Here is a 27,912-nt window from a genome sequence, read left to right on the forward strand (position 1 = left end):
CTTGCTTTGATCCCGGTCCCGGATAGCAGCCGCTTTGGGCGCTCGGGTTACTTCTGGTTGAATACCTGCTTGTGCGTCGCTCAGCTTCTGGTATTCGAGTCCATCGCTGCCGAACTCTGAAGAACCCGAGCTATTGATGACGATGGACTCTTCACATTGTCAGCTACCCTCTCAATAGCCCCTTTACGACGGCATCCAATAATATATGCCTTATATATAAGAAACTTCAAACGAAGGATGAGTATCGGACTGCAATGGCTGTCGATTTGGGTAGCAGAGCTGGATGTATCACACGTGACGGGTTGTATGACGATCGAGATCAACGCATGACAATGTCTCTCTCGCTTCGTCTACGTCATGCCCTCAATACCACGGAAATATGCGTCGCTCATCCTTTTCATTCTTGGTCTCTTCGAGGCGTCGTCAATTCATTGATATGCCATATTGAAGACTTCAGAAGGGGAGCAACATTGGACTTAACAGAACATGGCACTCCTGCCCGGCCCCAGGTATGCAGAATGACCTACCCTGAATTCACCGGACGCTTGACTAAGGAAGATTCCCATAGAGCCATGAATATGGAAGACAATGAAGAGACAGCACTGCTCTCTGACCAAGATTCGGACTCATGGAGACGCCCATGGCAGCATAATAATGTTGCCATCCGGCTTTCCTCGCGGTTTCTTCGACATCTCTGGCTTAACCCACAACTCGTCTGGTATCTGGTGACGATAGCGCTGTGTGGAGAATTGGTGAGGCAGATTCTCGAGGGCCGTTTCTCGAGCTTGACGGTCCTGATATGTTCCATGAACATAATATGCTTGGCTACTTACTCGAGATTTCAGTCAGAAGAGGGTGATGGACCAGTGTAGTGTACCGTTGTGTGATTGAAGGAAGTGGACGGCATGCCATCTCATAATTTGCTCCCAACCTCTCCCTCTGCATTTCCAACTACCAAATGTCTGACTGCTGTTACATAACTGTATATTTTCTAACAGGCCAGGCTTTTCCCTCTCGTACCACCCACCTAAACTTCCGGCTCTGCGGCCAAGGAACTCCAACAGCCATGCATCGGGAGCTGTCGGGCGTATGTTGACTTCCGTACCGATCGATGGTTCGTCTAGACTTGTCCTTGAACACAACCGCCAGGACCTCGGGATCAACGCGCTTGCTGACCAGGAGCTCGGTAACGAGACTGGATAATCATTCTGCAGCACTTTAAGCCAGTAGTAGAACGGAGGGCACTTCGCTGTGAGAACGCGACTCAAAATCTGGATACCATCTCCATACCCACGTAGGGCGCTTAAACAATGGGTACACCCACCCAGAGCCCCTGTATATGATACATACTTGACAAGTCGGGGGAGAGAAGACAACAGATTCGCGGAATTCTTGGGCATCAAAGTCGAGCGCGACGGTACAAACTTATCAACTACAATAGTAAGGCTTCGAAACGCACATCGACCTCTCAGTATTGCCATGCCGCACCACCCGAGGGTCCTGGAATAGTGGGCGTGGAGTATCCGAAGCGAATCGAGAGATACACCCTATATACCGTATTGAGAGCGGCATCGTCTACCTTCCGTCGCCCTTCTTTCACGTTTCTGCAATTTGCTTGATGCCAGAGTTATCTTCACGATACTGTATCCAGAAACTACCGAAGAAAAGCAACCTACTCCGTACTTTCAAGTCGCCGTCGTGCCACCAACGTACGGCAGGGGGGCCGATCAAGACAGACCAATGAAAACATGACCAGAACAACGCGGCAGTGGTGGGTTTTGAAGGCGGCAACCAGCGGTTCGCCTCATGTTCCTATTCGCTGACCCTGGAACATCTTTATGTTACCCTGACACGGCGAGGCCATTTATGCGGCTGCCTCACGCCCAACAAGACGTATCCCCTTGAAGATTCCGCGTTATATCCCCGCATTGGAGGCGGTGCCCAATCTACCCAGCAGAATCTATAACCATCTGCATCATGACAAGTTATCCTGTACATCCTGGCCTTGTCTGCCCTTTAAATAGGGCAGTCCCTCTCAAATCAGGCAACTTGGCCCCGTCTTGTTGATGAAGCCTTCCTATGTACCATACATCCGATATTCGCAACTACCAGTCGAGATTGCTGTAGTACTTCCTCGCATTGCCAGCTTGGTCGACTGCCTTCGAGAACCCTTTTGGTGAGCAGTATGAGCATATTGCAGATTGGGTCTATACTCATCCAAGCTGTTATTACGGGCTTCCTCGGGGTTTGGCTTTGGTTATATGTTAGAAGAAAGCCTTTATTAGTCTTGCGACAAGGGTCCTTTGACTCGCAAAGCAGATCTCCTGATACGGTTCGTAAACTTTGGCCATATACATAGCAACAGTATGATAACCCGTTCATAGAGACGTACCAGGCAGCCTCTTGAGATCCTGTATCCTGGTCTCATCAGTAGTGCTGGTGACAAGGCCGAGTTTGAGTAGGGGACACATTGCATCAATGATGATACTGGTCTAACATATCGAGCAGATGCACCATTATTGCTGTACACGGCCTCGGATCAAATGTTGACTGGTCATGGACATGGAAGGACGGCGGGAAATGTGTCAACTGGCTTCAAGACCTCGACATGTTACCTGCAAAGGTGCCAAAGTCGAGGATAGTTGCATACAACTACGAGTCAAAATGGGATGCTGATGCCCCGAAGACGCGGTTACAGCTCTGCGGAGAAGAGCTCATCCACAGCATCCACTCGCTGCAAAGAGACGAACCCAATTGTCCAATTCTTCTCATCGGCCACAGCTTGGGCGGGAATGTCATTGTAAATGTAGGTAACATTATACGGCGGTTTCTTTTCGCACTTAATGTGCATACTAATCCATGTTGCTAGGGCTTGCTCTATGCTAATTCTGAAGACACGTTCAAATACATTCTCAAAGCAACTGTCGGTCTCGTCTTTCTGGGCACACCTTTTAGAGGGACAAAGTGGCAGCCTCTTCTTGAAGCCGTCGTGAATCTCAAGGCTTTCGCAGGCGCGCATAACGGAATCCCAAGGGAGCTCGACTTTGATGAGCCCATATTGCTGGACAAGCTCCATGGCTTCTGCCGACTGCTCAATAAGCTCTCAATTCCTGCATCTTGCTTCAGTGAGCTCTACGAAACCGACTACGGGCGGCGTTACGGAATCAAGGGAGCCATCAAGGGAATGGTGAGTAGCCAGATTTCAGGATTCGGAGAAGATGCTAAACGCACAAGGTCGTGACGGAAGCGTCTGCCTGTATTCCCGGCGTCGAAAGACATGCACTGCAGACCGACCACTTGAAGATCAACAAGTACTGCAGCCCAACAGATCGGTCGTTTCTGGCAGTATCTGCAACAATATCCGAAATGTACGCCAACGCGAAGGATATTGTTCGTCGTCGGCAAGCTCGTGAGTGCCCTCTTTCTGACAGTGTAGCTCATTACTGATTGTGTGTATAGCAAGAGAGATTATCACCAATCGTTCATGTAGGTTTTCAATTGATCGATTCGCAATTTCTTACTAACAAGTTGTCTAGATGTGCTGGAGCAGAAGCCGGAAGCCGAAGCCTGTCTTCGCGACCTCTTCCTGACCGACCCGCGGGATGACAGGACTGCACTCAAAAGGAAGAAAGGAGACCGTGCTCAAGGTACCTGTGAATGGATCATCGGTACAGAAGAGATCACCGCTTGGCTGGGCTCTACACAGAAAGTGCGCTCAGATGGCCAACCGAACAACATCCTGTGGCTCCACGGCAATCCAGGCACAGGAAAGTCCACGATGGCCATCTTTCTCACCGAAGAACTGCCAAAGGTCTTTTCGGAGACGGATGGGAAGACTCTGGCATACTTTTTCTGCGACTCCAACTTTGACACGCAAAGAAGTGCCATCTCAGTTGTCCGAGGGCTTCTCCTTCAACTCGTTCAGCAGCACCCACGACTACTCGATTACCTTTTGCCGAGGTATCGCGAACGTGGAGCAAAGCTATTTGAGTCCTTTGACGCTCTTTGGGAAATTTTCATGACTGTTGCGGCGGATCAAAGTACGGGTCATAAGTACTGCATCATTGATGCTCTCGACGAATGCGATCGAGGGTCACAGGAGGTTCTACTGCGACAATTTCACGATACCTTTGATGGTAACCGAGATCTAAATCTTCACATCCTAGTCACTAGTCGACCCTACTCCGAGATTCAGGAATACCTTGGACAATTCCTCAACACAGACTTGGCTATCTTTCCCAACGCAGCCCGAGATATAGAGACGTGCATTGAGGAGAAGCTCGCAAAGCTGTCTCAGAGGAAACACTACACACAGAAGTTGAAAGATCAGATCAGAGATCTTCTCAGGTATAAAGCGGAGGGCACATTTCTTTGGATCGGATTGGCATGCAAAGAGCTGGAAAGTGTACCCTCTAAAGATGCTCTGAAGCTCCTTCAAGATATGCCCAAGGGTCTCCATTCTCTTTACCAGAGGCTTTTGGATACGGCGCTCGCGCAAAGTCCTGAGCCAAACATCATAAAACGCATCCTGAGTTTTGTTGTCGTAGCTCTTCGGCCGCTGAGCGTGGATGAGCTTTCATCAGCGTGCGAATTACACCAAGACGAAACGGATATGGAGACCAGGCTTCAGTTCACACGCGAGCACGTTGCCTCCTGTCGCCTAATGGTGAAGATTCAGGACGACAAGATACTTTTGCTGCATCGGTCTGTGAAAGACTTTCTCACCGGAGCTAGTTCTGGCTGTTTCGTCAACACACTCGATGCTAATGCCGACGTGGCCTGTCGTTGTGTGGATCTCCTTGTCGATGACTTCCATGAAATCATTGATCCTGATGACGACCTTGTTGCTTATGCAATCCGCAGCTGGTTTATACACGCACGAAACGCGCAATCAAGCTTCCAGGTGCGAGAGTCTCATATTGAGTTCTTCAAGGTCGAGTCTCGTTGTCGAGACCGGTGGCTATGGAGGATTCAATCAACGACTCCCGACATTATCCCACAGGAAATGTCTGTTCTGCACGTTGCCGGATTCTGGGGAATACCTGGACTGGTTGATTACGTCGCCTTCCACCACCATTCGAACTTTGAACAGATGATGTCCTCACTCAGCAGTGGAGCAACACCGATCAACCTGGCCATCTACTCCGGTTATACAGACGTCGTTGCCAAGTTCTGTCAGCTGGGAGCAGCATTCACGAGCGGGTCCGCGCAGTTTGCCATGGAGTCCCGTCACGCACGCATAGACATGCTGCAGCTACTCTTCGATCTCAGGGGAAGCCAACTTGTCATTACAGAAGGTGCAGTTTGTTCTGCGGCGGCACACAAGGAGCACGGCGACAAATTCGTAAAGCTCCTTTTAAGCCAGCGAAGGGATGAAATTCGAGTTACGGAAAGGATGCTAGACTTTGCGGTCTCGAATTCGAAGAAGAACAACGACATTTTGACAATGCTCATTGGGCAGCTTGATGCGGCAGTCAACATCGGGGAGCGAACCGTGGCCAGCATTGCCCAAAAGTGCAATGTGCAAGTCGTGGCATTGCTGCTTGACCAGCAAGGGGACCATATCCGCATAACAGAGTTAGTTGCAAAGGCTGCGGCGGGAAATGTATTGCATGGGGAAGAAGTCATGGCACTGCTACTCAAGAGACGAGGCGCGGAGATTGTGATTACTGAAGAGATCTTCATCACTGCAGCACGACGCGCCAATGGTCATAAGTTGCTCGGACTACTTCTTAAAGAGCGTGGACACGAAATCGTCATCACACACGACATTGTGAAAGCAGCAGCAGGAAACAGCCATGGCGAACATAGTCTTGCATTGCTTGTCAGAGAACGAGGAGGTGAGATTGTCGTCACGGAAGACATTGTTAAAGCTGCAGCAAGACATAACGACGAGCATGCACTCGCCTTTATCTTGGACACATGGGGAGATGGGATCATCATCACAGAGGAGATTGTGAAGATCGCTGCTGGAGATAATGTTCTTCATGGATATGAAGTTGTGAAATTTCTCCTGAAAGAGCGAGGTGGCGAGATTCGAATAACCGAGGAGGTTGTGAAGGCAGCCATCAAATCATGTCACAGGAAGGAAAATGTGCTCGAATTGCTTCTGGATCAGCGAGGACACGAAATAGTGGTCACGGAGGAGATACTCAGTTTTGCGGCGACGAATACCGATGGCCAGAGAGAAAAAGCCGTTGCCATTCTCCTAGAGCGGCGAGGCAACGAAATAACCATTACCGAAAAGTTGATCAAAGAGGCGATGGGGTCGCTTGGCGGTCATAAGGTGCTGGCGGTGCTTCTTGAGCGGCGAAACGAAATCGCAATTACAGAAGAACTTATGATAGCCGCAGTATCGAATGGCATCTATGGCATGGAGAATGTTTCTGTGCTTCTTGAAAAGCGTGGCAAGGAGGTTATCATAACAGAAGAGGTATTGGAGGCTGCAGGGAAAGGATTTCGGGGGGGAAGAGTGGTTTCATTAATCCTGAAGTGGCTGGGTGAGGAAAAGGCAAAACTGTTTGAACAACATCGGCCGCACAACCCTTAGGCAGGTGGCAGGTACAATTTACAAGCAGATGCAAAGAGAGTAGCGAGCGTCGAGACACAAACTGTAACACAAGTCGCGAAAATTCGGAGGCTACAAGCTCAACCTACCTATTCGATGTAATCAACCCGCCGAGTATGGGCTTATTGTCGGCAAACAGTTGGAGACAACCTCACTTGAGGTAGGTTGTATTACTTCAGGTTAGTACCTGTTGTCGAAGACCTCGGGGCTATACGGGCAGAAGCTTAACTCCATGAAAGCTCAACAGCTGACTCGAGGAACATTCAATGAAGGTAAGGTACTACTAAGGTATGACGACCTAGAGGTATCTAATCCCAAGTAACAGTTTCAATAGGATGAGCTGCGGAGGCCACCTGTATTTCAGGGTTTCAAAGGGATAGGGCCTGGTATAATGGAATGCAAACGGCAAACTAAGGCAGGTGCCGTACTAATCAAGGCTTGTGCACGGCTCAATCAAGCAACCAGATTGGAGCGTTGCTGGTAAGGTACAGTAAGGTAGAGTTCTATCTTCTATACCTGAGTAAGATCACGTGAAGCTATCTGAGCTAGAGCAAAATCGAAGACCCCGCGATCTTCCCTCCGTAGAGATCGAGGCTGCGGGAACTGACAGAAAAGAAGTCTTTCTTACAATATCAATTCCGGATTGCCGCACAAATATGACAGCCAGGAAGGAATATAGAGAACTTGCCACTCGGGAGTACTGGGACAAGTACTATGCCGCGGCCAAAAAGTCCAATGAAAAGGGGCACGAGTGGTTTCGCACCTACGAGCAGCTGAAGCCTTTTTTCGCTCGCAATCTCTTTAACCGGGAGGGATTGCAAGTCAAGGATAACCCCATGATTCTGCATCCCGGGTCCGGAGAGAGTGTTTGTGTTTCCAAAATCCCCAGTATAACTGCCATTCAAGTGCTAATTGGTCTCTCCGCAGGACATTCCCCTGTGGCTAGCGAAAGAGGGCTACAAACGACAGCTATGCTTCGATTTCTCGAAGGATATCGTTGAGACGATGAACGAAGTAATAAGCAAAATGAAGGATGCGAACGAGATAGAGAACATAGAATACCGAGAAATGGACGCTTTTAATATGGAAGGAATACCTGACAAGTCCATCGACGTTGCGTTCGACAAGGGCATGATGGACTCTCTTATCGACGGCGATCCTTGGAATCCCGGCCCCGAAGTCAGAAGAGATACGAGGAACTACCAGAAAGAGGTAGGTATTCCTAGGATAGAACGTTACAGACCATGTCTAACGGAAGATTCAAGCTTCACCGAGTGCTGAAGGATGACGGAGTCTTTCTCTACATCACTTTCAGACAGCCCCATTTCGTAGAGCCATTGTTGATCCCGAACGATTCAGAGATCTTGTGGGATCTTCATAAGGAGGTTCTGATAGACAATGCCGCCTCCTTGGGCTACTTCGCGTGGGTGATCAGGAAGAAAGGCGCTCCTGTTCGGCCGCTGGTCGAAGCTCCATCCGAAACAAAATCAGACGACCAAGACTCATAGTCGCAAAATTACTGCAACGACACAACATCCGCCGATTCTCTTCGCGCTCCTCTATTCATTCAGCGGTTTCTCCCGGTTCTCCCCTGCCCTTCCGGAAGCTCTAAGGTTCGGAGAGAGAACAAATGCAAGGCGCTAATAATCCATCATTTTGGGGAAAGCCCTATTGAGTTCCTACATTTTGGCTTTTCAGCAACTTTTACAATCCGTATGAAGTGCACACTTCTCTTTGGAATGGTACTTTGTAGCAGTGTCTAAGGAAAGCGCTGCATCTCCCTCTCACAGTACCTAGGTAGGTATAAGCGGCTATCACCAGTATTCGCCTATGACGAATTGACGAATACCAGGCTGTCTCCGACAATCCAGCGTCTCAGATTCCTTTGTCCGTCACGACCTGCCATGATAGTATCATTACGAGACATCGCTTCGCATTGTTTACGACATAGTTAGAAGACGGGATGGAATCAACATAGAACTATATTTTGTCTTACACGGAACTTGTTATACCTTCACGTAAAGCTTTCTGCTATGGGATACTTCAGTTGCTTTAACCAATCAATACTAAATCTGCTGACAACTCAGAATAAGTATTCTGTGGACACAGCAAGAGGGAGCAGAGAACACAGCTGCTTCAGCATCGCTTCTTGTGCGTCCGTTGTCTCCTGAACTCTCACATCTTTTGTCAAAAACGGCTTCCCAGTCTCTCTGTCAACGCCCACGGCGCATGACATATCAGCCGAACCCTCAATAATGAGCGTCTTACATAGCGCAATCTCTCCCCTTCGAACGGCTGCACAGAGGGGAGAATAGCCAGGATCATCCTTCAGGCCTGTAGCGTCAACTTGACCCGTTCGTAGCATCGCCTTGACGGTCTCGATCGCTTCGACGTCGCCAGTGATGCGGTGGAAGATGAAGTCGCCAAGAGGGGCATCGTTCACTTTATTCCTTATGTTGACCCCTTCAGGCCAGCGTTGGATGAGTGTCATGATGATTTCCCTGATGCCCCTTCTCGCGGCTTGATGGAACACAGTGTGTCCGTGCTGGTTGACGTAGCGTATATGAGGCTCGATCCCGGGTTGTTGACACAGAAAGCGAACAATCTCCACGTGCCCTTCATACGCAGCCTCGCCGATTGACTGGTGCGTTGCGAGGCCTCCTCGCCAGTCACTCATCTTGAAACGGTCTCCCATTATGATTGCTCTTCTCAACTCCGGGTCATGCTCAGACACCTCAAAGAGCTTCCTGACCAGTACGAGGCATCCGTTGCGAGCTGCTTGACAGAGGATCTCGTTGCCTTCCTCGAGAAGGTCTCCGCGTAGAGCCTTGATCAGGTATTCGAATATGTCTTCCCATTCCTTTGCGGCGTTACCTTGCGCCCTGTCGGACTTTGTCCAGCCCAGGACGGCTTCAAAGAAGAAGTACGTGCAGCACAGAATGGAGCCAAGACTCTTGTCTTTCAAAAGCTGCTCAACCGTCGAAATACGATTGCGGTCAATCAAATTGCTGACAGCAACCCAGACAGAGTTGGGCAGAAAATCAGGACTCTGGAGATTGCATTTGAGCAGGTCAGTCATGTACGCTACCGGACCAAAATTGGCCGCCACGACGAGAGGATCGAGATGGTTTGTGGCTTCGGGGAAGGTCAACTGGGTCCTCCGCGAATTTCTTGGGCGTTTCCACTGCTCAACCCAGTTGTCCAGGCGCTGGGAGCCGTGGCTGCATAATTTGATGAAGTCAGTTGGATTGGGCCAGAGGTCTTGCGCCGCATCATGGAAGTGAGTTGTCCAGCCGCTGGCCGCATAGGTGAAGAATCTCCCAAGCCCGAGCTCAAAGGGATCGAATTCCTGACTCAACTCCGGCGGAGCCTCATCGTCATCGAGAATGCCTCCGATGGCGAAGAAATCGGCATCCAGGGACCCCTCAGTGAAGGCCGAGTAGAGGTCAATTTCCCCGCATTCATCAAAGAGGAGATACTGGATGCAGCGTTTGAGGAGGAAGCCGTTGAGTTCTCCCTTTCGTTGGACGGTCTGGTTCTTCCACCCTGGTTTCCCAACCAAGCTCCAGCTGGATGGCGAAGCCTGCAATATGAGCTCCTTGAGAGACTGGTGGACAAGGCGAAGCTGTGCATGTTTCTCATCTATTGCGGTTGTGGTGCTGATGAAGGGTCGTATGAGATCAAGGAGGTTCACCGATTGCGCATTGTCCTCCAGCTCTGCCATTGTCGCAGGGCCTTCATCATCCGTCTCGATGAATACCGCGTAAGCAAGCTCGCCGGACGATAGGGGGCGCCGGGCCACTGCAAGCGTCTCCAGAGCCCGCCGGAGATGTTCCTCGTTTTCCGGCAATCCTGCACAAACCTTCTCGAACAACTTCCAGTACAGTTCAGCAAGGCCTGTCGACGACGGGAGCCGCTTCAAGGCGGTTTCTAGACCCCTTTCATTCTGTACGCGAAGCTTTCCGATGTACTCCAGAGAAATGCGTAGCCAGATGGCGGAGCCGTCAGCCTTCTCAGCCAGTTTGTCCACCACTTTCCCGCGAGTCTGCTCCGGAATGTTGAGCTGGCTCGCGAGATAGTTTGCAATGATGCGGTCTCTTTCTTGGGAGAACCCTGCCCCTAGCTCAATTCTGCTGGCTCCTGATGGTAAGGCCTTCTCAACGTCGTCGTCATATCTAGACGAAATGAAGACCTTGAGCCGGGCCTCGCGCTCTAAAAGCTCGCGGAAGAGGGAGAGTATCTGCCTTTGAGAATAGGACTCGCACTCGTCCAGGCCGTCAAGCACAAAGAATATGCATTGCTTGGATGAAGAAAGAGCATCGAACAGGAACTCGCGCAGCATGTCGTCGGATTGCGTCGGATTCACCTGGCTTTGCGATTCAGCCTTCTTATACCAGCTCGAGAAGCGGGTCTTCAGATCAGGTTTCCTTTTCAAGAGCTGCCAGATGAGGCTGCGGTATATATTCCCAAGTTTTGTTGTTTCCTGGTCGTCTTTGCAGTAGTAAGAGCAGACAAGCTGCCCCTGTGACAACGTGTCTACCACATAAGCAGTGGTTATCGTCTTGCCGCAACCCATGTCTCCGAATAAGGCCAAGAGACTTGAGTCCCGGGAGTTTAATCTCCAATAGGAGAATTGGTCGTTGGATGCTATCCAGCTGCATGCTTCGTCGGCACGCCGCTTCAATTCATTGTGGTACGCAATCTCGTTTTCTCTGTGGATGTCGAGGGTATCGCGAACTGTTGAAGCCCATCAGCCTCGTATGCTCGCAGTATCAAAGGCAATCGCTTACTTAAAGCTTCCACTTGTTCGTCTTTTATCTCCTGGACGCTCGCAAACGTCTCAGACTCGAGCAGCTTCGACAACAGGTCCGCGTGGGTAGTGAATGAGGCGATAATTCCGGACAGGTCTGACTTGAGCCAATCCAGAGCGAGATGTATGACGAACCCGGACTTCTTGAACATGATGATAGTCTTCAGATAGAACTGCAAGAGATCTTTGTACACGTTGACCAATGCCTAGGAGAGTTAGTTGCGGCCATTTCCTGTCCCAGTAGCGTGACTGACCTTGTGTATATCGAGCAGTTGGCTATGTCCGTCGACAACCTCGCTGCAACGCTCGATCGCTAGAATTCGTTCGAAGAACGATCCAATCTGGCTGGACACATTGTCGGCCGCACCGCAGATGGCAATGAATATCTGTAAGTCATCGTAAGTTAATCCGCATCTTTATACCTACGGAAAGATGACTACCACATGTTGAGGAGCAATTTAACATACCGAGTTGACGCCTTTGATAAGGCCAAGTGCAGTTCCTGCAGCCGGGTTCATACTGGCAAAGGGGCTGATGAAGTCGATGGTGATGCTGAGGCGATCTAGATACGGGCTCACAACCTTGAGCCCTCTTCGAAGAAGCGACTGAGCTTGATGCTTTTGATCGGCATCTCTGAGCTGATCGAATAGATCTCCGATGTCATCTCCCTTTAGCAGCAGCTTTTGCTCCTCAGTCAATGAACACCAAGCTTTGTGGTAGGCAGATTCTGATACGTCAGAGCTTTCTATATGTGCTTCGGCCTGTATTTCTGTGATGAGCACTGAAGGTTCGTTTGGCTTCGGCCGGTTGCTGTTTGAAGCTTGTATAGGTATTGAAGGCTCTTCTGTCTTGGTGTTGCTGCTCGGTGGTTTGGGTAGTACTAAAGATCTGCTTTGTTTCTCACTGCCGCTGTGTACCGGCGCTGGAGTGACCGGCGCTTGAATGACGGGCGCTGAAGGGGCGGGAGACTTTGGTCGCGAAAAGACATCAAACAGTTTCCTCCGGATGGACGCCTGAGCTGGCACGGGTTTCAACGATTGTGTGCCGTTCTCCGCCTGGCGTTTGAAACGGTGAGAAAAGAGTGACATGATGATAATGGCAGAGTTTGAACAGGAGCAGGAGAAGATATGAAGATGCAAGATAATGGTTTGTAGAGTCAAGAAGCATTGTATGACCCGCAAGAATCCCACAGGGACGGGAGATAGCTGGTATGAAGAATGAACATCATCGTCGACCGCAACTCCGGTCAGTGAGCCTCCATTCGGTGGCAGAAGGCGGAGGATCACCAGGCCCGACAGGGGGGTTCATCCTCATGTATCTACTGCATGCCTGAATGCTGTTGGTAAGCCCATGCAGACACGGCTGCAGATTCTCAAACATGGGCAGCGACGCGCATTGGCTGCACGTATAATCCCAGCGCTTAAGGCAAATCCGGCTGTCTGGCCGTGTTATCCAGCGAACCGCCAACGGGCGAAAGCAAGGTAAGAAATAGCAGTCGGTCCAAAGCCATAGAACCACCACATGATTCCTATTAAACGGGCACCTCTTTTTTACATCCGCTGCAGATGAGTTGGTTGGACGTCGTAGCTCCATATAGATGGGCGGCTATTTTCTGACGCGGAATGCCCTCAACCATCATAAAGAGCGAATAAGCATCCTTCCGGTAGGCTGTCATCTACAGCGGGATTTACGATACCGCTCTGACCTTTTCTTTTCCAGGAGTAAGTCCATCAAGTATTTTGTCACGCACCAGAAGTAAATGCAGCCACACCCCTGTTATTTCTCTAGGTGATATTGCAGTGATCGCCTGACGCAAATACAGAACAGGATTCAACGGCTTCAGATTATCGAATTGCAATGCAACGACCCAACTATGTCCACAAATATAACGACAGCGGAACGTAGCATTCTTGTGTTGTGACCAGCATCCCTTGTACCCGTCATCCAGGCCGCTACCCGGCAAGCATCTCTAACAGTATCGGGTTTTGCATGATCGATATTGAGGCAAGATGAGTGGGAAGTTGATCCGGAAGCATCGTCAGCCGGACATCATGATAGTTCCTCTAAGTGATCAGTATGTGCTGCGAAGCCGTTGACGGATGCTCCTACCAAGTAGGTATTCAGGTCGAACAAGAGATGCTTCTTGACCTTGACAAAACGTCACATGGCAACTCCATTGCCAGTTCAATCAGTGACAGAGGGGAAATGCAGGGGAATGTATAGTTGGTTCGTAAAAAATTCGATACATACTCGCTAATCGTCGCTATATTCTGATCAATCCAACCAAAACGGATCCAACTCTTGCAACAAACCCAACTCAACATTGATATAACTCTTCCACAGATCAACCTCTCTCAACCACGGCTTCGTCTGCAGAGCAAACGTCACAGCCGTACAATACTTCATCAAATCAACCGCATCCTCTCCCATGACGAGGATCAAATCTCCCCTACTAACCACCCTGTCTCCAAATTGCGGCTTCAGAACATCCAGCCTCGACGAAACAGTCAGGTGAATGCTAAACTCGCTCCCGGGCATGTCCTTGTTGACAAACTTCCACTCAAAGGGCCGCCCGACGCTATCAAGGAAGCTGTTGCCTTGCCGGTTCTGCAAGCCGACCATGAGCGGGTAAAAGTGCGGCGCGGACCACAGCCGGAGAAGGGCGAAGCGGGCGTTTTGGTGTTTGCTTGCAAAGGCCTCGGCACGAGGTAGCAGCTTTGGCCATTTGTCCGGCCCGGCAAAGTTGGGTGGGAACTGTGGAGCGAATCGGTTATAGGGGTCCTCGTAGCAGATAAAGAGGTCGAGTTTGTCGGGACGGTGAGGCTCGGTCATGGCTGTGGCTACGCCGGGGACGATTTCCGGGTCGTTTTGCAGATATGCTGGGGCGATGATTCCTGCGCGATATACTGCGATTTGTTAGCTGAGGCCCATAGAGCCGTTGGAGAGGGTAGCAAAAGCAAAAGGGGAACTGACATTTGGCGACAATCGGGCGCACGGCAAGGCTCCAGTCCATGGGATATACATCCGCAAAGTAGCGCTTGGTCTTCCCAAGGTCCTTCCACGGTTGCCAAAACTTGGGGTCACGGAACTTGTAGCTTGTTCGGCTTCTTCGGTCAGGCAGGGTCTTGCTTCGTTCTCGGGGGTCGAAGATGGCTGAGTTTCTGAGTTTCTCCCACTCATGGTCGAAAAGCTTCATCACATTGGCGGCAATCTCTGACTCTGGGAAGAACATGGCCATGGTCACAAAAGCCTGAACCATGTCTTGCACAACGAAGCTATGGGGCCACGGTGCCCTAGGATCGTCTGAGTATTCGTCGTAGTCTGCTCGAAGGTTGAGCCAGCCCATGAGCTCGGCGATGTAAAACACCCAATCGGTTCCTCCAGTATGAGGAGTCTTGAGCATGGAGGCAATCATTTCTTGAACCTGGAGGTACTTTTCTTTACTTCCAGGCTCTAGGTCGCCGTCGTGGAATGCCTCTTTAAAGTCTATCAAGTGTGATTAGCATCTTCGCCTGCAAAAGCTGTCAGAACTGAAAGGCTTACTAAAGGACCTGTCACGCTCCATGATTTCCAGGCCCTCTGCATTTTCGAGGCGGTCGGCCAGCAACTGGCTCTCATTGATGGTATTCAGGCCCGTCTGCTTGAGGAGTTTGCGCTGCTCGGCTGAAAGAGTCCCTCCAAGGACCTGCCGCAAGCCAGTTTCCCATAAGGTGGGAAGCGCCCAGATGCTATCCTCGTCTTTATCCGTTGCCCGATCCATCACGGAACCGGGATCATTGCCCTCGCAAATTGCCTGGAGACCCTTTTCCAAATGTCGCGCTTCACTCGGGAGCATGGGAGCCTCCAGGCGGTTGATGGCGTTTCTGATTTCTCGGAACGGCACTTTATCCCTCGGGGAGACCAGCTCATCCGGAAACAGAACCTCATCTTCTGCCACGTTTGCTTGGTTGTAAAAGAGATACGGGGAAGAAGCCAGCTCCCTCGTGGTCCGGCAGTTCACTTTTCCATCTTTGACGTCGAATAGGCAAAACTCCACGGCATCGCCTGCGACGACATCCCAGAGACTCTCAACCTCTTCGCCGGGATTGATCTTGCGAGTGCGCATCGTATCCTTTTCTCGGGTCAAGGTTCGTAAGAGCGGCTCCATGTGCGAATATGCTTCTCGTGGGTGTGTGATGCGCCACGCCGTGCGAAGCTCCTGTTTATTGCCGTCCAGTTAGCATGCTGTACGAAGTTCACCATTATCGAGGCTTTGAATTGGGGCACTCACCGAGATGACAACATTATACATGTCTAGTGGTGATTGACCAGGCACAAAGCTCCAAATAAAGACGTCGTAGTAGTCATCGAATGAGAAGCGCCATTCCCGCAGGACGTCGGTCATGTAGAAATAGGCAGGCCCTACTTCTAGCACATTTTGCCATTCGTTCTTGGAGGCTCTGCCGATGCCTGACTTGCGGCGGTAGGTCCACAGATGCTCGTCAGGGGGTGCCGTTATAACGCGGCCGGTCTTACCGTCGCGCACCAGGACAAGCAGCTCCCCAGTTCGCATTGTCACATACTGCAGGAAGCGCCGGGTGACTGGATCGCCGCGCTTCATGTGGCCAACGATGATGTTTCTGCCCTCGCAAATGTCGTGCTGGCGACGCACTCGGCCTCGCCCGCCGACCTGGACATGGTGAGTGTGTCGTTGGGCATCAAGGTCGACAAAGTAAGGGAAGAACTGCAACTCCTGCAGCTGCTGGATAAGCCTGTTGCTGGCCCAGGACGTCCAGTTCGAAGCCGGGAAGTACTGCCACAGGGTGAGGAGGTTGAGGTCGGTGAACTCGGCCCAGTTGCGGCAGAGCTCAATGGCATGTTTGAGATCGCAGTCTTTGGCAATGATTGAGAAATGCAGCCAGCCGTCTCGAGACATTGCCTTTTCACTGGCGTGATTCCACACACTCTTGCCACAAACCGTCACTCGCGTCTTCTGCGGCCGGGCGCGTGTCGTCTTCTCCCTCTTGGGTAGGGCTTTATACTGGCGGTCGGCAATCTTGTCCATCAGCCATTCGCCAGAGTCGAGATGGCTATAGCGGTTATGATCAGTCATCATGTCGCGCATAGTGTCTTCGTCGTCTTCAGAATCAGGGACTTCCGAATCTTGGTCAACATCGTCTTCTGCATCATCCCCACGTGCAAAGTCGGCACATGCATCTCGAATTTCTTGGAGAGAGGGGTCTTCCAGCTTCAAGCAAACGTCTCGCAGGTCCGAATCCACAAGCTCGGCGTCGTTAAGGAACTCTTCCACACTATTGGCTCGCAGGGCTGCGGGCAACATGGAGGCTTGCGCAAGCAAGAGGCGGCAGAAGAGCAGCAGCTTGATCTCTCTGATGTCCTTGATGACCGACTCGATCTCATCGTTGGTCATGGGAGCCGTCCTTGTATGAGTCTCGTAGGGGTTCTCCAATGACCCAACGAGCTGGAAGCCGGATATGTTGTCCATCTTCTTGTCGACTCCTTGGCTCAGGCGTTTCCTCATTTCCTGCTCTGTCTCAATGTTGTTCTTGTCGGGTACGTGCTGGTCGACGGCTAGGTTTTTCGGATTGCTATCTTGCATGGCCATGAGCTTGCTTTGGCCCCTGTCGGTTGTCGAGGCGCTGTGATCGCTGTGATCGCTGGGTTTCGCCGCATTCGCATTCGCCTTGGCCTTGGCCTTTTTCTTGCCTCTCTTGGAGGTTTTTTGGCCGTCTTCCGGCGCAGGAGCTTCTGCAGGAGCGTCTGGGGCCGCCTCTGCAGCCGCAGGCGTTGGGTCAGCTGGGGTGTTTTGGTCTTCGTCGGCGTCGTCCACATCCATCCAGAGAAAGTGCTTAATCAGATCGATATACTGATTGCGCTTGTCGTGGCCAGTATCCTTGATGGGATCCCATGTCTCGTCGTTGTCCCATTCCTCTGCCGACATTGCCATGCGCTCTCGGAAGGCAGCCTCGAGGTAGGCATCCTGGCTCTTCTGCTCCTCCTCCCGCCTGGCCTTTTCGAGTCTGGCCTGCAGCTTCTCGCGGTGACGCTTGAACAAGGCGGCTTCTTGCTTGATCTTCTTCTGCTCCTTTTCACGGTTGGCCTCCTCCTCCTCTTGTGCCTCACGAACCCAAGCAAACCATTGCTCTTTCTGGTAGAGCACATCAGCCGTTCGCCTCTCCAATCTCTCCAGGGACCGGAGAATAGTGTGGCGGTTACTGCTGAGCTTGTCGAGATATGCCTGGTGGCCAAAGTCGATGTGGAGGGAGTAAAAGTGCGTGTGATGAAGCTTGCGAGCATCGATGACCTTTCCGGTGAGGACATATCGCTTGAAGAGATGTGAATGCAGTTCCCTGAGAGTCTCCTGGTCCTCGACGTCCTCAAAGGTCTGGTTTGCGAGAGGCACCTTGGACGACTTGAGGTAAGCCGGGGGGTCGGCCTCTAGGGCATCGAGTTCGGCATTTCGCCGTTTGTAGCCCTTGTAGAGGCCATAGACCTGTTTGGCGTGAAACCAGCAGAAGATGCCGTTGGCATGGGTGGCCTCTTTGGTGCACTTGCTGGCATCTGAAAGATGCAGAGCCTAACGAGGTGTTCATGGTCAGTGTCTCAAGCAACCAGCCAGCTGAGATCTGGAAGATGGTCTTTGCATGTAGTACCTGGCATTCAGAGTAGCCTTGAGTCATGGTAAAAGTACCGACAATGTGATATCACAGCCTGTCTTGTGCTTGCTTGTGGCACCTTGAGTCGAGTTGGGCTTGCTATGGTATAACCAAAGATTCTACCTGTATCGCGGCAGGTTGCCCTTGGAAATGGCCATTGAGGCCCAGAATCAGGATTTTCAGTGAACACGAGAGTCAATTGTCTGCACCAGACTCAGACAAACGCTGGCCTGTACGGAAACCCGATGTCTGAGTTGCAGCCCAGAAATGCGGCACGCGATAAAATGATGCTCCAGACTGGAATCAATTTACTTGCCCCTCCCCCTCAACGCGAAATCACGCGTTTCAGGCGCGTTGCATCGCTGACTAAGCTGCTGGGCCACGGGTGGGGCTGGACAAATTGTGAGCATCGCTCTGAGACGATAAACGAAGAAGTGATTGACGAGGAACAGGCTCAAGCGAGTCCAGAGTGAGGTCACACAGAAAATGACGGAGCAGTTGAGACTCGCTGATGAGTGACGCCATTATCATCCCCGTTTCCTTGTTTTGCACGCGTATCAATCCGGTTCATGTATGTATGTATTCTCTCGATTACTGTACACACAGGCAAATGCCATGCTGCAACACGTAGGTAGTACTGTATGTGGTACGGCAGTGACAGGAAGTGAAGCCTCACAACATAAGACCCCCATTTCACAATCCTGCAACAAGCTGCATTGGTGATACTACTATCAGCAGTTATCGAGCTTGCATCGTGGACCGAGAGCAAAACGAGAAGTCATCCTTGCATGGAGCGGCAGTGCTGGTTCGGTCATCATACACAAGGTACGAGGTACTGTATGTTTACGGTCTGCAACCCCGCTGGGCGTCGCCTCTCGGATAGTGTTGGCTTCGTCTGGCAGCAGATTGGACATGTCGCCATCAGATGACCTCCTCACACCCGTTCGGCGCTTCTCGTCTCCCCGGCGTGAATCCGTGATTTAGTAGCAGTTATCTTGAATATCTGGTCAAGAGGTCGCATGTGCCTGCTTCAAAGGTCCCTTTGAGAGACGCTGCCGCAGGATGCTCGCAACTGTGCCTCAAAAAGAGTAACAAATCACACACACACGAGTGCCATGCTTGACACTGTACTGTACATACACAGCCGATCCAGACGTCATCTGCCAAGAGACGGAATTGGGACGACTTGACCCGTGACGAACGAGATATTAATACTCTCTCAAGATCCAGTTTGCTGAAGAAGCTGCACAGACCGCAGGCAGGCCTCCAACGAGATCATCACCGCGGACTGCTCCAATCGGCTGCACAGAGAGAACGGCCAATAATCGCGCCACTGTCCCCTCCGCATTAAAGCCACTGTGGTTAACTCCTTTTAGTAATTCCTCACCAAAAAAAAAAAAGTAAGTGCCCGCTAGTCCTCCCGCTGGTCTATACAACGTCAAATACCTTCAATTCAGCACCACTCCTTTTCCTTACGCATTAAAGTCATGGCTTTAGTATCTATTAAAACGCGCTTTCCAGTGCATTATAGAGGGCCTAGAGCAGTATAAGCTGATTTTTTTTACGTTGCGTATATGCGCAGTCTTTACTGAACTTTGCGTAAAATGAAGCCGTCGGGCCGCATGTTATTCCGGAGATCAATCTTTTTCTCCGGTGCGGGCTTACCTATAAAGGCTTAAACACAGTGGCTTTAATGCGGAGGGGACAGTGGCGCGATTATTGGCCAGAGAGAACATGGATCCAAGGTTGCGCGACCCAACAGCCCTCGACCCAGGACGGCTCTGCACGCTAGCCGGCATGGACTCGGCTGGACCCCGCAATAGGGATCAATTTGCTTTCTAGAGGCATTCGCAGAGGAAAAGCGCGCATTAGCCTCGGGGAGGCCAGAAGGTGGCGGCAACGGCGCATGAACTGGACTGTCTTCAAGGGCAAGCTGAGGCCAGCATCGCAACAGTGAGGGTGGGAGTCCACGAGGTAGGTAATACAGTAGACCGTCGATGAGGGCCCCTTCCAACGTTTCCTCAAGCCAGTCACATGTTGGGCGGCCCGAAGCTCGCGAATCGCGACAAGTTGCCCGTGTCAGGGGGAACAGGATGCTAGTATCTCGAGTCCCTCGTGGGAACACGAATCAGGCTAATTGCGAGGTTACGCACGAGGCTTGCCGCAAAGGTGTGGGTGGGAAAGGGAAGAAAAAAAAGGGTCCTGCAGTAGAGGGTCATACCTTAATCCCTCTGTACGAGTTGGTACTCTGTAATACGTCCAATACCTACGTGAGGTGGTGAGATGGTCTAGAAGCTTGGAGAGAAGAGAGCGCGAGAGAGATGGAATCGACACAGTACGTATGCAAGAGGCGCAGCGTTTACCAGGAGAAAGCGAGCAACAAGTACATGACTGCAGTATGATAGGACAAAGTACTCCGTGGGATGTGCAAAGCCGAAGAAGCGAGCCACCGCCGAGCCCACAAACGGTCCCGACTCTTGAATCCTGCAACTCGCTCCCACGCTCTTCATCTTCAGCGTTGATCGAGGGCTCCGCCCCAGCGCAGTGCGTGGCTCGCGGGTACAAGAGCCAGAGAGGAGCTGGCGAACGCGCGTCGAATGCGCCCCCCCAAGCCGCTCACTCTGCGTCGGTCGGTGGCCCTTTTCAGATAAATTGACGAAATACATAGAGAGCTCGCGACTGGGGGACTGTCCGTGTTATACCCAGATGGGGAACGACATGCTCGAGACGACATCATCTGGGCTTGGCGAGAGGCCGAGTCGATAGTATGTATGTACAACGGAATATTATTATAGGTAGGTATGATGTGGATGATCTGGTAAGACTTGATATTACTAGTATGCAGCTTTACATCTGATACCCTCCCTCCGCATCTGCGAGCATAGTATGGCGTGTGAGATACACGTATAGGCGACCTTGGCAACGCCGCAAATCGCCAGTGCTTGAAAGTAGGGCTGCCAAGATACTGTGGCCGCTGTGGGGGGGGAGGCTGGACCGGGGTTGAGAGGGTTATGCTCGGATAGGATAGGCGCCGAGGGAAAAGTATTTGCGCGTGCCTGACATGGATCGCTGGACGACTGGATCCTGGGACGCTTGACGGTTGGAGGCAGACGCCACGCTGCTGCTGATCTGTCTGGACGTGGTTCCTGAGGGCAGTGTACAAACCTACCTTACCTTACATGTATCAGGGGGGGGGGGTACGACGGGATACGGACGAGTACGAGGGTTGGCAAAGAGCTGTACCTTACTTGTGAGCGTGAAGAGTCAACCAACATGGTACTGTGTCGACGCCTTCATGTTCCTCTGCTTCCCCGTCATGTTCCCAACTTGGACGAGCCAGCAAGCACAAGGTCCCTGAAAGACCCTTCAGGCCTGGGCCCCCAAACTCGCATCGCCTCCCTGCTCGTCCCGGCCAATCAGCAGCCCAAGCCTAATTTCAGCCCCTGTCTGGCTTCATTCTCTCGCCTTTGACCGTTGCTCTAGCGTCTCTGTCTCTCCATAGCGGCCTTTTGCTCAAGCGCAGTGATAAACCCTTTGGTGCGCTTGCGGGACCTCAACAAGTCGCCCATGCTCTCTCTCCATGGTCCTCATGCTGCTGTTTTGGTGATCTCCTTCACTCTCTCAACGTTGTTTCTTTTCTGATTTCTTCCTCCCTTTTCCTCCCCGTCACCGCATCTCAGCAGCATCGTCATACCATGTTTGGCAGCAACGAGCGTCAGTACGACGAGGAGCGTCAAGAGCGCCTGGAGCGCGACTCGCCCTCGTCGTGCCAGCGATGGTCCATGAAGTATCTGCGCTTTCCGAGGCTCAACAGGTCTGCCGCCTTGATGCTGCTGCTCGTCGACTTGTCCATCGTCTGTCTGCTCGTCTACACCCTCGAGCCGCTCATCACGCTGCTGCGCCGCAACGATGAGCTCTTCAACCCGCGCATCACCATCCCTCGCAACGCCACCTGGGGCTCCTCGCACTTCGACAACGAAGTGAGCCATCCGCGAATCCCCCGAATCTTGCACCAGACCACGCCCAACACCACGATTCCCGAGAAATGGGCCCAGTCGCAGCGAAGCTGCCGAGAGACTTATGCTGATTTCGAGTACATGGTGAGTCTCAGTGACAACTTGGCGCTACTCATGAACCCCATGATTCACTGCGCCTTTCTGGATCTTCATTCCCCTCTATGTCAGCACGACTGATCAGTTCTCTTTCAGCTGTGGACCGACGAGTCGGCTCGCGACTTCATCTCTACCGAATACCCCTGGTTTGTCGAGAACTGGGACGGCTATGCCTTCCCCATCCAGCGCGCCGACGCCATCCGCTACTTTGTCCTGCACCACTATGGCGGCATCTACCTCGACATGGACACCTTCTGCAACGAAACGATTCCCTTCGAGGAGCTCGAGAAAGGCCCTGGCCCTCACTACGCGCTTTTCAAGTCGACGCTGCCTACCGGTGTCACCAACGACTTCATGATTACCACCGCCCGACACCCAGCCTACGCCGCTGCCGTCTCCAAGCTGCCTCTGTTTTACGACATTACTCGATTCTGGGCCGAGATCCAGCCCTATGCCAACATCATGATGTCCTCTGGGCCGCTGTTCCTCAGCCTTGTTGTCAAGGACTACTTGCTAGGACAGCCCTCGTTGCCGTCACCAACCGTTCAGGTCATCGATCCTCCGGAGCTGGGACCGTACATTACCGATCTCGAGAGCGCCACCTGGCACAAGGCGGATGCTCACGCTCTCATGTGGCTGGGCACTCGACCATGGACCTGGTTCCTCGCGGGCGCCATTGGCCTGATGGCCGGCTTATACCTCATCAACTACGTGCTGCTGCTGGTATCCGACACCTTCCTTCGCAAGGTCCCGTCTATAACCTACGCCATCAAGGAGAGCAAGTTGGCATGAAGGGAGCAGCGGTTAATATAGGGTGGCTCTTTCTTTTCTTTGTATATATGTTGCGATAATGGCTGCATCTTGTGCACAGTGGATTCTGATTTACGGCGAGGAGTATTTTGTTGACATATCAACGGACGGTGCAACGGATTAATGATATTACACGGCTCAACGCGCTCACCTACCTAGACTGGGAGCTCATTTGTTGCCCTTAATTATAAAGAACAGATGAATGACTATAACTTAATCATCAAAGTTGCTTGGTTGTCTTTGACAGGCAAAGTTTTAAGGAGGTGTCTGGACTGGGCTTGTACTACCCGTCGATTTCTCATGTTATGAATTGCCAGCAGGTTTACATCGAGGACTCTGTCAAGTTTCAAAGACTTGAGACTCGCCAGTCACGCTTCCACTCATCGAATGTTGAAAGTCTCATGGCAACAGGGACTTGATCCTAAGCAAGGAGCAACTAGAGATTACAAGACGGCCAAAACGAACTCAATGACATGGGCAGCAGGGAAGCAGCTAACTTCACAGCCTCAAAAGGCCACGACAATGGAACGTCAGCTGGGAATATGGGTTACGTATGCAGCACATCCTCGTCGTCGTCAAATGGTGGCTCAGTGACCGAGCTCTCGTCGTTTGTTGGCTGTCTTTCTTGCATCGCCACGCTCGCCTATTGATTCGGTTATACCAGGCGTCTGCGTTTCATGCTAGGAATGTTTGCCAAGTTCGCTTCAAGCGTCTGGCAGTCTAGCTCTTCTTGAAGGGTTAATTACATGTAGCTTGGCATTGCAGTTTTCCGGGCCCTAGAAGTTGTTTCAAATTGTTACGTATTCACAGGTTGAGACATCTCAGGCTGAGAAACTGACTTTGATGGCCTTCAGTTGCAGGAGTGTATACCAGGTGCGATGCTTCCAAAAGAAGATGCCAAGTTTAGTTCCTTCAGCGGCTGGACAGCTCCATCATTCTCCTCCATCGATTGTTGAAGATTTCGAGTAAGGGCTTGGCACCGATCCAGCGACGATGCATCGTTGTGAATGCATATACTCTGATTCGTCAATCCCGACTTTGGAGGCTTGCGTGGCTTGCAATGACATCCCAGCTTGTCCCACGCCCTCGGAGCAGGTTCGTATTACCGATGCCCCTGCCAAGCCCTCTGGATCGAAACCCCACGTTTTTCTGCTAGCCCGGGAGTGTGTCAGGGATTTGATGGTGGTTCTGCTTTTGCGGAGACTGGCCTTTTGACATGTGCTGTCGTACTGTTTCGCCCAGACAAAGTGCTAGGTTACGGTGGTGTATTCTTTGTACATCTAGATAGAAGCAAGTGTGTCTGATAAGACGGCTAAAACGTTTCAAAACCATCAGAGGACTTGAAGATTGTCGCGGTAATTGTGCTACAGCTGGTGTTTCTTACATGATTCGGTGGAAAAGAATCAGGACTTTGAAGTGTACTTGTTGAGCCGCAATCCAGACATCAAGATGTTCGACCTCTCGAGATGACCATGCAATCAAGCTCCGCTGTTTGTATGGAGGTAGGCCAATAATCTTCAACACAGCAGTCAATGGCAGCGAGCCTGGTGTATGTCCTATTGATGCATCTGGCAGTCGACAACGCCAAGGAAGTTGAGGACAGTTAGCCGTACGCCAAGGAAGCCAAGCTTTCAGCATAGTCTAGAGGTAGTGGCTTCAGATGATATGGAGAACCATGTAGAATGAGTAGCCTGTGTGACGAGCGGTTGACAGACTTGTTTTGTAGATAAACATACATAATACACAGTAAGGTAAGTATCGACTGCTGGTTGTCTTGACCATCCTAGTCGCTTGTTTGGCTCCATCTGCCCCAGTGCTACTCACCACCTTTTGTAGCCTCAATTTCCAATATCAGGGGGCAGGAGCTGGCATCATTTACAGCAGGTTGATATTCAAACAGCCTAGCCTTTGAGTCAACTTTTGTACTGCTGCACAGCGTGCAGTCATCGTATTGTCGTGAATCTACATGCGCTTGTATTGTTCCTAGGTCTGAAGTGGCATATTGTCCGTCGCAATTCCCATACTCGCTTCAAAATTGATAAGGCCTAAAGTGTTCATCATAGGAATATGCCTGCTAACAACAAGGTATTCCTCATTGTACCCCATTTCTGGCAGATACCAACTGATCACTAATGCCAGGACTAGATAACCTTCTTCATAGATATATTGTTCAGATCACAGTGCAAGCAACAGAAGTGTGTCCAAAACCTGCACCCCACAGAGAGCCCCTTCAGGAATCAAGCCTTTAGCAGCGAGCTTCATTGAACCCATCAAGACAATGTGGCATACAACACCAGCTGCAATGCCTCTCTTAGCACCACCCAGTGCCCGTAGAGCAAAAAATGCCCCAGGAAAGAACAGTATCAGCGTAGTGACAAGTCCTGGGTTATACCTTGGTCCAGCGAATATTGCTGGTAAAACGTGCGTCAACCCGTTGATAAGCGTGAATCCGTAGAAACTTCTCGCATTTTGAATGTTTACTCGCGCGGCAAGCCCAGTGATCCATACGAGTGAACCGTTGACAAAAAGAATGACAAGAGGAGTCAGCGGGCAGGCTTCGATATCTTCAAATCCCTATTTCACATGTGTCAGAGATGAGTGAAGAGAAGAGCAAGAGTACATGATGCTTCTCATACCAGATTTTTGCAAAAGTATGCTCGGAACGCGTAGCGCCTACCCAGGAAATCGTAGCCATGTTCTTCGAATTGGTGCAGTAGATATATAGGCAAGGCAGCGCGCATCCACCAGCCTTTGTCGTTGAGTAAGGAGCTCCATCGAGGCTGCACTCGTGTATCAGCACCCAGTGAAGAGCTTGTAGGCTTGAGGAGTTCGTAGATTAGGGGTATTCCAGCAAGCAAGCCAATGAACGGCCAATCTGAGAGAAATCCCATGACAGTTATAGACACAAGTAAGGTATTTTTGAGATTATTTGTGACTTTGGTCTTCCTGGCGCGGGTGAAAGGTTGGAGCCCATCGAGAGAAAGACCGCTACGATGGTTCAAAGACAGTATTTATATTGTCATACACATATCTACAAAATGATGATATTCGCAATAGCTACTCAGCGCTAGATGAGTGGCTAACTAGCTCTTGATTATTCTGTAGCTTTTGAGCTTCTTTGTACGCTTTGCACATTAAGATCTGACTGAAAAGCCAAGTCATATATGACAGCTATAGGGTAATATCGCCGATTGGTCCAGGGAGCTGACGGCTTCACTAAGGCTCACTCGCAGTCATTGAGGTTAACTAAGAAGTTGCACCTCATCCACTTTCGGCCGAGTTGGGACGAGAAAACAAACTCATTAACGCTATACATTGTTCAAGACTCTCGTGATTATATCCGAGTCTGTGCGAAGGTTTCTGACATGGACAATTATGATTCGATGCGCTTGTAAACTGGCAACTAAGATGCCGTCAATAGAGTGGTTCCCAAAGGAATTGACACGATAGGGTTTGTTACTAGACAGGTATACGTGAACTTGTGCCAACAACGACTGTACCTATATATTGTATCTTGAGACAGGGCAGGTCATTGCCCCAAGTCTCCTGCTCGGAGGGTTACACTATCATCATCTGAAACAGCCAAGTACTGAGACCTGACTTGAAGTGTGCTCCCTATGTATGCAACTCTCTTTCTCCATACATATATCTGGTTGAGAGACTCTTTGATATACGTAATCTACACATTCTAGGTCATGTAGGCTATACCTCATGCCTTGATGATAAGTGCAACTGCCACGGCAGTGCGTTCCATCGCAACATATCGACAAGCGGCCCAAGTTTCCAGTGCTTGTTTCTGGCGGTATCCAAGACCGTGGGCATTTTCATTGGTTGTACATCCATCGGTTGTACATCCATCAAGGCTATTGTACGTAACATTTGATGATTACATGAAGAAGAGATAGCGCTCCCCGGCTACGATGCGCGATAGAATTACGAAGTCGTGTGAAGCGGACCACATGTGATAATCAGATAACGGTGACAAATTTCTCGCAGGAGTTTTCCAAACCTCGGATTGCGTAGCGACAACTCGTTCTTGAGAGCACGTTCAAGAACATAAGGTGTATGCAGGTGGGCTGCTGAAGTCACCCAAGTCCTGTTAGTTCTGGACAAAACCTGGACTCCGCTCATAAACTGCCCGCTTGTTACCTATGTTGAACCATCCAACTTCAGCTATGGGACCGTCTTCAATTGAAATACGTACAAAGAGACTCAACTACCTTACCATCTACCTACATCACTAAAGCTTACCACTCCCCAGGACATCTGGGCATGGAAATCAAGTTGACCGGGTTATACCTACAACACTGATACGGAATATCCGCTTTTCTCTGCTCTGTCCGGTGATGAAATTTTTGTTGATCACCAGGGACAATTTTTCAGTGGGTTGGGTCCCTGGCCGAGCAAGAGAATGTCTCCAATTCCACTCTTCCGTGTGTAAGCGAAGAGGCTCCATTGGCAGGAAGAGTGAAGGCCAATACCTGCATTCCTAGACGCCCATATGCGTTATCCCTTGCCTCGAGGCGCTGATGGGTCGGCCAGTGACCACAAAATAACACGGAGTGTTTGATACTCGAGCGGCAATTGTATTACGCCGGGCCTGGACACCAAGTACGAGAATTAGTCTCATCTTTCGACGAACGGAGTAATTTTGGGATTATCCCGAGATGCGGCATCAGTGAGGGCCATGGCATCGCGAAGTCGCAAGTTTCTGCATCTATCGGGCCTTCTCATAAAGACAGGTCGGGGATTGAGAATCCACCACGGGCCGCCCCTAGCCTCCTATCGGGAAAACATGGCTGGAGCAGACCAAATATGAGTTGCGACGAAGCTGCTCCGGGCGACAGCGATGCTACATATTCGTGAAACAATCAACAGAAACGTGGACAGGCAGCACTGCATAGGGCTGAGAAAGACGGCCGTCCTGTCTTATCCCTACCAAGGGTACTTGCATGC

The 27,912-nt window shown here is 50.9% G+C and overlaps 6 protein-coding genes across 6 annotated transcripts; 2 read left to right on the forward strand and 4 right to left on the reverse strand.

Annotated features, from left to right (window-relative positions):
• Positions 1-7,224: 7,224 nt before the first annotated feature.
• On the forward strand, positions 7,225-8,076 carry TRIREDRAFT_65214 (uncharacterized protein; the record flags this gene model as incomplete). Its single annotated transcript, XM_006966951.1, has 3 exons — positions 7,225-7,434; positions 7,496-7,780; positions 7,834-8,076. 3 exons carry the CDS (start codon positions 7,225-7,227, stop codon positions 8,074-8,076), a joined length of 738 nt encoding a protein of 245 aa, XP_006967013.1.
• Positions 8,077-8,651: 575 nt separating this feature from the next.
• On the reverse strand, positions 8,652-12,466 carry TRIREDRAFT_109341 (uncharacterized protein; the record flags this gene model as incomplete). The annotated part of the gene is made up of 4 exons (XM_006967044.1): positions 8,652-11,305; positions 11,359-11,584; positions 11,633-11,764; positions 11,846-12,466. The coding sequence occupies 4 exons, from the start codon at positions 12,464-12,466 to the stop codon at positions 8,652-8,654; spliced, it is 3,633 nt and encodes a 1,210-aa protein (XP_006967106.1).
• Positions 12,467-13,652: 1,186 nt separating this feature from the next.
• TRIREDRAFT_65012 (uncharacterized protein) lies at positions 13,653-14,724 on the reverse strand (the record flags this gene model as incomplete). Its single annotated transcript, XM_006967045.1, has 3 exons — positions 13,653-13,905; positions 14,026-14,284; positions 14,352-14,724. The coding sequence occupies 3 exons, from the start codon at positions 14,722-14,724 to the stop codon at positions 13,653-13,655; spliced, it is 885 nt and encodes a 294-aa protein (XP_006967107.1).
• Positions 14,725-14,877: 153 nt separating this feature from the next.
• On the reverse strand, positions 14,878-17,940 carry TRIREDRAFT_64963 (uncharacterized protein; the record flags this gene model as incomplete). Its single annotated transcript, XM_006967046.1, has 2 exons — positions 14,878-15,576; positions 15,649-17,940. Coding segments are annotated over 2 exons (2,991 nt in total), but the record flags the coding sequence as incomplete, so codon positions are not given.
• Positions 17,941-21,861: 3,921 nt separating this feature from the next.
• TRIREDRAFT_64925 (glycosyltransferase family 32) lies at positions 21,862-22,938 on the forward strand (the record flags this gene model as incomplete). Its single annotated transcript, XM_006966952.1, has 2 exons — positions 21,862-22,134; positions 22,243-22,938. The coding sequence occupies 2 exons, from the start codon at positions 21,862-21,864 to the stop codon at positions 22,936-22,938; spliced, it is 969 nt and encodes a 322-aa protein (XP_006967014.1).
• Positions 22,939-25,131: 2,193 nt separating this feature from the next.
• TRIREDRAFT_109344 (uncharacterized protein) lies at positions 25,132-26,272 on the reverse strand (the record flags this gene model as incomplete). Its single annotated transcript, XM_006967047.1, has 3 exons — positions 25,132-25,530; positions 25,593-25,944; positions 26,184-26,272. The coding sequence occupies 3 exons, from the start codon at positions 26,270-26,272 to the stop codon at positions 25,132-25,134; spliced, it is 840 nt and encodes a 279-aa protein (XP_006967109.1).
• Between the last annotated feature and the right edge of the window lie 1,640 nt (positions 26,273-27,912).

Source organism: Trichoderma reesei (assembly GCF_000167675.1).
Source record: "Trichoderma reesei QM6a unplaced genomic scaffold TRIREscaffold_15, whole genome shotgun sequence".
Lineage (NCBI taxonomy): Eukaryota > Fungi > Ascomycota > Sordariomycetes > Hypocreales > Hypocreaceae > Trichoderma > Trichoderma reesei.